This window comes from Eulemur rufifrons, chromosome 19 (genome assembly GCF_041146395.1).
Source record: "Eulemur rufifrons isolate Redbay chromosome 19, OSU_ERuf_1, whole genome shotgun sequence".
NCBI classification, from domain to species: Eukaryota; Metazoa; Chordata; class Mammalia; order Primates; family Lemuridae; genus Eulemur; species Eulemur rufifrons.
In genome coordinates this window covers 95,637,375-95,645,382 of record NC_091001.1, presented here as the reverse complement: position 1 = coordinate 95,645,382, position 8,008 = coordinate 95,637,375, and the positions used below count along the sequence as shown (strand labels likewise).

At 44.3% G+C, this 8,008-nt stretch overlaps 1 protein-coding gene across 2 annotated transcripts; it reads left to right on the top strand.

Moving 5' to 3' along the window:
- The first annotated feature begins 409 nt into the window (after positions 1-409).
- On the top strand, positions 410-6,228 carry CENPA (centromere protein A). 2 transcript variants are annotated; one of them, XM_069495196.1, is made up of 4 exons: positions 410-503; positions 5,105-5,214; positions 5,700-5,777; positions 6,094-6,228. In XM_069495196.1, exons 1-4 carry the CDS (start codon positions 410-412, stop codon positions 6,226-6,228), a joined length of 417 nt encoding a protein of 138 aa, XP_069351297.1. The 2 variants fall into 2 exon arrangements, with proteins under 2 accessions (XP_069351297.1, XP_069351298.1); XM_069495197.1 differs by lacking the exon at positions 5,700-5,777.
- The last annotated feature ends 1,780 nt before the right edge of the window (positions 6,229-8,008 follow it).

Genomic DNA, 8,008 nt, shown 5'->3' with positions numbered 1-8,008 from the left:
CACCCGAGGACTTCAGTCGGGTCGCTCAAAAGACCCGCACCCCCACGAACAAGCAAAGGGCAGGAGAAATCCCCGCCCCTTTCACTTTCTCAAATACCCATTGGCTGACTCCACTGTAACTCCCGCTGTCCTCCTATCACCGCAGCAGTTTTGTCTCCTGGCCCGTACTCTCATTGGTCCTTCCTGCCTTCGCCACGTTCCAGAGTCGGCCACTGAGAATCTCAGGATTCCGGATTTAAAAAACGCTGGCGGAGAAGTAGGCAGGGCGGGCGATTTGAACGCTAGGCAGTACAGAAGGCGGCCGGGCCCCCTCCAGAATTCCCCCAGACGTCAACCTTTCGCCCCCGGACCCGGAAATCCGAGCACTCGGAGCCGTGGGGCTGGTCGCCGGGACCCTTCGCGGCCCGCCATGGGCCCGCGCCGCCGGAGGCGCAAGCCCGAGACCCCGACGAGGCGCGTCGAGAGCCCGACCCCCGGCCCCTCGCGGCGGCGGCCCCCTGTAGGTAAGCGCTGCTCACCTGCCACTCCGAGCCGGCCCTTCTGCCACCTGCCTGGGAGCACGACCGGCCCCGCATCCCCACTTCACATACCGGAAGACCGAGGCTCGATTGTGGAACCCGAACCGCCCCCCCATCCCCGACTCCCGGCCCCGTGACCCTCCTATGCCAGGGACAAAGCGGTTCTGCCGTCCAGCATCTGCTCAGGGCACGGCGTCGTGCCAAGTCCAGCGAGGGACTGGAGCAGGCAGTTCCGAAAGGGCGAAAGGACCGGCTGAGGCAACCTGACTTCCAACACTAGCTCCTGCTGTTACCACAGTACTAGCGTTTATGGAGCGCTTACCATTAACTAGGCATTGTGTGAAACTATTTTCGTGCATTATCTCAACTTTATATTCTGCCCATTTACAGCAGATGAGAAGATTGAGGCCCAGGCAGGCCAGGGAACTTGAGCAAAGTCACACAACTTGTTCTGGCAGACGCAAGATTTTTAAATGTCTATGTTTGTGCTTTTCTAAATTGCAAAAGTAATGCCTGCTTTTTGTGACGATTTCAAACAACAATCCTGCTCTTAGGAAGTGTCGTTCAGAGTTTTCTTCCTTCAGTGAGTGGCTTTATTGGGCCCTGGACAAAGGCCCTCTGGGCGCTGCTCACCCTGTTCCCTTGTGGGAGTTGTGTCCCTGGAAAGGGACAGAGTCTGTGGTCCTCAGTGTCTGGTGGAGGGGAGGCCCAAGGGCAGGGAGTGTCAGGTGCCTGTGTGGTACATCGTGGCAACTGCTGCTTCACTTGTCTTCTAACTCGGTTGCTATGTAGCTAAGAGCAGGGTGAAAAAAAGGGTATTGTAGGTTATTTTTAGATGTTGCTGTGAATTGGATTGTTTTCTTTCCCAAAACCTAAGTATTTAACCTTTGCATCCAACCAACTTGCTGAATTCTCATTAATCCTAATAGTCTTTCAGTTGCTTCAGTTGGAATTTGGGGGTTTTTTGTTTTTTGTTTTTGTTTTTTTTTTGAGACAGAGTCTTGCTCTGTCATCCGGGCTAGAGTGCTGTGGCATCAGCCTAGCTCACAGCAACCTCAAACTCCTGGGCTCAAGCCATCCTCCTGCCTCAGCCTCCCGAGTAGCTGGGATTACATTCAGTTGGAATTTTTAAGTAGACTGTTACATATCATCTGCAGATAATGACTTTTTAGTCTTTCTTTTTCATTTTTACACATTTTATTTCTTGTTGTATAGTATTAGCGAGGCCCTGAGACTCACTAAGAGCAAAGTGTTTTGGCCATCTTTGTCTTGTTTGTAATTTTAATGGCAATATTAAGTATGATGTTTGCTGTTGTTTTCCATCATAGATGCATCCTTATACTCCTGATTAGATGAAAAGTTTTATCTCAAATGGGCACTTGACACTTCCTGGCAGTCCTACCGGCCTTGTCTGATGATCTTGCTTTTCCTTTTACCCCATGACTATTTCCTACCTTTTTTCCCCTCTTCAACTTCCTACAGCTCCTGTCCCCCTATTCTTAGCTGATGATGACCTTAACTAAGTGTCCCCCTTCCTATCAAAAGGCACTTTTCCTCTTGCATGGGCTTTTGGTCATATTCTTCTTTCATCTTCACAGGGGCTCTCTGTTGTCCTCTCCACCCGCACTTAGAATTAAATCCAAATGCCTCATATTGACATTGGCAAATGTGCTCTAGTATTTACCATCATAAGAAAAACGGCAGGGGTGTTTCTGTGATCCCACACTCCCATCTTCTTATATTCCCAATTTCTCTCTACTTCCCTTCACAGCTACCCTTTTCAAATAGCCAGACTTGTTGAAATCTACACACATTGTGTCTTGTTTTCTCAGTTCCTAGTCACCCTTCAACCCGGTCCAGTCTGACCGCCTCCCCACAACCACTACCCATGGTAGGAGTAGTTCTAGTCCACTTGAACTACTCCTGTCAGGGTCACCAGCAACTTTCAGTTTGCCAAATCCAATAGAAAGGTCTGTGTCCTTTTCTTACTCTGTCTCTCAGAAGCATTTGACCCAGTGGGCCACTTTCTCCTTGAAGCATTCTGCTCACTTGGCTTCTGTGACACCGTGTACTCTCTGGCAGTTCCTGCTTAGTGTTCTCTACTGCCTGTGCTACTCTCTCCAGCTCCTTGTTGCAGGACTTCCTTTCTACCCTCTTCCCAGGTGATCGCATCCATCCCCATGGCTCTAAATACAAGGACAACTTTCAAATTTATATCTCTACCCAGATCTTTCTCATGACCTCAGATGCCTATATCCAACTCAACTGCCTTTCTTTCTTTTCTTTCTTTCTTTTTTGTTTTGTTTTTTTTTTTTTTTTTGAGACAGAGTCTTGCTCTGTCACCTGGGCTAGAGTGCTGTGGCATCAGCCTAGCTCACAGCAACCTCAAACTCCCGGGCTCAAGTGATCCTCCTGCCTCAGCCTCCCGAGTAACTGGTACTACAGGCACATGCCATGACGCCTAGCTAATTTTTCTATTTGTAGTAGAGACTGGGTCTCGCTCTTGCTCAGGCTGGTCTCGAACTTCTGAGCTCAAGCAATCCTCCCTCCTCGGCCTCCCAGCGTGCTAGGATTATAGGAGTGAGCCACCGCACCAGGACAGAATTTGGCTTTTCTGATTTAGAATTTTGGGAATGTTTTCAAGATTTTTTTTTTCTTTTTGTTGTTGGAACCAGGATTTGATCCAAAGTTTCTGATTCCACAGCCCAAGTGCCTGACACTGACACTGAGTTAGGCCACTCCTGGAGTCTCTGCTTGGCCACTAAGGAGCTCTGGCCATCTGTCTTCACCTCCCTGGGCCTCAAGGATAATCAAGACAAGGGAATTATACTAGATAATTTTTCAGATGCCTTCTAGATGTAAAAAAACAAACAAAACAAAACCCTAAAAACAAAATAACTATGTTTCCAATCTAGATGAGAAAGAAGTAAGAGATGTACAAGGTACTGTAGGTTCCAGAGGAGGGAGAGGACCCATCTGTTTGAAAGGAATCAGGATTTGGGAAAGGCTTCATGGAAGAGTTAGTTTTTAAAATAAACCTCAAAGGATCATGCATTCATTCATTTAATAAGTACTTATTTAACACTTATCTACTGATTTCTAGTTGAAGGTAACAGTGAATAAAATAGACAAAAATCTTGCTCTGTGGAGTGTAGTTACACGTGCTTACAGTGTAGGGGTTGACAGTTTGCCTGTCTCAGCCAAGCTAGGAGGCACCACCTATTTTCCACTCACTTTCCCTTTTTTTTATTTCATCATATTACGGAGGTACAAATGTTTAGGTTACGTATATTGCCTTTGCCCCACCCGAGTCAGAGCTTCAAGCGTGTCCATCCCCCAGATGGTGCACACAGCATCCATTAGGTGTGAATATACCCATCCCCTCCTCCCCCACCTGCCCGGTACCTGATGAATGTTACTACTGTCTGTGCACATAAGTGTTGATCGGTTAATACCAATTTGATGGTGAGTACATATGATGCTTGTTTTTCCATTCTTGTGATACTTCACTTAGTAGAATGGGCTCCAACTCTATCCAGGATAATACAAGAGATACTAAATCACCATTGGTTTTTGTGGCTGCGTAGAACTCTATGATATACATACGCCACATTTTATTAATCCACTCATATATTGATGGGCACTTGGGTTGTTTCCACATCTTTGTAATTGTGAATTGTGCTGCAATAAACATTCTAGTGCAGATGTCTTTTTTTTTTTTTTTGAGACAGAGTCTCACTCTGTTGCCCGGGCTAGAGTGCCATGGCATCAGCCTAGCTCACAGCAACCTCAAACTCCTGGGCTCAAGCCATCCTCCTGCCTCAGCCTCCCGAGTAGCTGGGACTACAGGCATGCGCCACTGTGCCCGGTTAACTTTTTTCTGTATACTTTTAGTTGTCTGGTTAATTTCTTTCTATTTTTTTTTAGTAGAGATGGGGTCTCGCTCTTGCTCAGGCTGGCAGATGTCTTTTTTATAGAATGTCTTTTTTTCCTTTGGGTAGATGCCCAGTAATGGGATTGCTCGATCAAATGGTAGTTCTACTTGTAGCTCTTTGAGGTATCTCCATATTACTTTCCACAGAGGTTGTACTAGTTTGCAGTCCCACCAGCAGTGTATGAGTGTTCCTATCTCTTCACATCCATGGCAACATTTATGGTTTTGGGACTTTCTGATAAAAGCCATTCTCACTGGAGTTAAATGACACCTCATTGTGGTTTTGATTTGCATTTGCCTGATGATCAGAGATGTTGAGCCTTTTTTCACATGTTTATCGGCAATTTGTCTTCTTTTGAAAAGTTTCTATTTATGTCCTTTTCCCACTTTTTAATGGGGTTGTTTGATTTTTCTTGCCCAATTTTCCTGAGTTCTCTATAGATTCTAGTTATCAGCCCTTTATTGGATGTATAGCATGTGAGTATTTTCTCCCATTCTGTAGGTTCTCTGTTTGTTCTCCTGATAGTTTCCTTGGCTGTGGAGAAGCTTTTTAATTTGATAAGATTCCATTTATTTATTTTTGTTGCTGCTGTGATTGCCTTTGGGGTCTTATTCATTCACTTTCCCTTTATGGCCCAAATCTTTTGCTCAGCCCCTTCCCCCCGTCAACGTCGGAGGAGGACATTTGGATGGTTACAGGAGATCCGAAAACTTCAGAAGAGCACACACCTTTTATTAAGGAAGGCCCCCTTCAGCCGCGTGGTAAGCTCCAGGGACCATCCTGCCAACCCCCTTGTCACCTTCCTTTAAATTTCCCAGGTATTGGGGACTCAACTGTCTCTTACCTAAATGTTTGAAGAACTTCTTCTCTAACCTAGTAGAGGACTTCATCTTCTGAAAACATGAGCCCTCTAAGGACACCTTGTAATTTTTCATGGAATTAATTTCTAACGCCTACTACCTTTGAAATTGTATTCTTTGACTCTAAAAATAGAAACCCTTTCATTCATGCTCCGTTTGGTCCCCTTTCCTACCCTGGGAGATTGCCTCCTCATCTCCCCACCACCAATAGGAGATGTGCCAGTTCCTAAGCCCCCAGAAGTCAACACCCACTCTTAGGTAGGTCCTAAGATTCAGGGCCAGGAAGGAATAATGGAAATGAGGAGTCATTGGAACTCATGGAGAAGGTCCACCTTCCCTTGAATCTCTGTTCTGTTACTCTCTTCCCCATCCCCACTTCTTCACAGGCAAGAGAAATATGTACTAAATTCACTCGTGGTGTGGACTTCAGTTGGCAAGCCCAGGCCCTGTTGGCCCTACAAGAGGTGAGAAGGGGCCAAGGCATAATTGGGTGAGGGGTGAGCGTGGGAGAAGGAGGCAATCTGGAATTCTACGTGCCTAACTGGATTGTCACATGCTGAATCTGGCCTCCTCGAAAAGAGTACCAAGGTAACACCTGAGGGTTTGGAGGCCGGATTCTGTGTGGTAGTAGCAGAATTCCCAGGCCAAGTTCAGTCCCATTCTTTCAATAATCTTTCCTACAGTCCTTTGAACCCTTGGAGATTAGGTTAGCAGGTCTCTAAGAAAAATTAGCCCGTGCCCCTTCCTGTGTGTCAGTCTTTTTCCTCTCTCTGTCCCCAGGCTGCAGAAGCATTTCTAGTCCATCTGTTTGAGGATGCTTATCTCCTCACCCTACATGCCGGCAGAGTTACTCTTTTCCCAAAGGATGTGCAGCTGGCCAGGAGGATCCGAGGCATTCAGGAAGGGCTCGGCTGAGCTCCTACGCCAGTGTGTCTGTAAGTCTTTCCTGCTCAGTCAGGGAGTAAGTGCGCTTTGGGGAAAAACTCCCAGCTTCTCCTCACTGGAGTTGGCATTTCTCTGAGGGAATTTCCCTTCTCCATCTTTGGTCCCTTGCCATCTCATCTTTTCTTTGTTCTCTAGTAAAGGTTGACCTAGTTTTAACTTGACAGCTTGGGACTATATCACTCATGCCTTTTTGTACAATATTAGATTAAGATATTTTCTATTAGTAATGACCAGATGACCCAGATTTCTGACAGAGTTAAGCCTCTCCATTTTACGAGGACCAGATGACCTCATTTTGATTAAGAGACTGTTTTCTTACTTTCGACAATGGCTTGTTAATAAATGTGCTTCCTAAATTTCAGGGATGATGCCAGGGACTCTCTGGAGCCACAGCTAGATCCAATGGAGTCTGAGGTGCTGCCTGGACTTTGCTGTCTCTGAGCACTGTGTGCATGTTGCTTTTAAAACTTTTTTTCTTTAAGAAGGAGAAGACAGCATGACTTTCCTCTGTAACAGAGGTATCATATGAAACAATCAACACAGTTCCAAAGGCCTGAAAATTATTTGCAGATAAAGAGAGTCCAAGGTTGACTTCAGTTTGTGAGTTACTCATATGACTATTTAAGGATTTTGAAGATACCAGATTTGCTGTGTTATGGAAGAAAAGGAAATTTACATATTATTTTAGACCTTTCTGTACAATTTACATCTTTTACCATTTGTACTTTTATTTTAAACATAAAGGAAAAAATAAGAGAAGACCACTTTGATCAGTTGCATGTCTAGCATACAGATCTCTGCCTTTCAGGTCAGCTTTATCATTAGTGGCAGCATCAAGTTCCTGAGTGAGCTGTGCTTGTCCACAAACATGTAGCTTTTCAGAAACTTAATTGGGGTTAAATGGAAAATCTTTATGGTTTGATGTTCTCGTTCCTTCTAGTAAATTCCTATCAAAATCATTCAGAAATTCTAACTACATTCTAAATATGGAATCTAACATTTTATTCTCACTTGCAAATCACAGAAGGTATATCAGCCTAGGATTTTAAAGTGACTTTTCAATGTTTTTATAGGTGTTTTTATAGCCTCTTTGTAGAGTGAAAATAAAAATAATTTTTTAATGAAAAAATTAAAATGAAGTTACTGCAATAGCAAAGATTATGCTGTATTTTTTGTATGCAAACATTAAGTTCTTCATTTGTACACTATTTGCAGACAGCCACAATTTCAATGAGAATTTAGGGATGCAGTTTTGCCTCTGATGGAATAGAGTTTGAGCAGACAAAGACTTTGCCCTTCTGTTGTAACTGAGAGCAATTGAAGAGGTTTCCAGAGAAACGGGAAATACCACCCAAAGATTTGAGATCTGTGTGTGGTGAAAATGATTAGTGAGGGCAGACTACTAATAATGATGTGGCAGTCAGCAGAGTTCAGATACAGACTAAAGGGAACCACCAGGTTCTATTTAATAAATTTTAAGCCTTTGGAAAACCTCTTCCTGTTTGACATGAACTTATTATTTGTGCAGGCATTCACATAAAGCTTATCTGTCCACAAATATGTTTAATGTTCTTGTCACAGTGTTATTAATTAGAGGATGATAGTCTTCCTCCCCTACTTTTCTTTAAATTGACACTTCTCTGATCTCTCAAAATTACACTAATCAGTTCATCACTGCCATACGTGTACATCGCACTCAAATACCAGGCAGGATTTGTGCTCTCAGCACCACATAGTATTTATATTAATA

Coding starts and splice junctions, on each gene's coding strand:
- CENPA (XM_069495196.1), top strand. CDS start 410: ATGGGCCCGCGCCGCCGGAGGCGCAAGCCCGAGACCCCGACGAGGCGC. Junction 504..5,104: donor GCGGCGGCGGCCCCCTGTAG/GTAAGCGCTGCT, acceptor TCTTTTGCTCAG/CCCCTTCCCCCCGTCAACGT. Junction 5,215..5,699: donor AGGCCCCCTTCAGCCGCGTG/GTAAGCTCCAGG, acceptor ACTTCTTCACAG/GCAAGAGAAATATGTACTAA.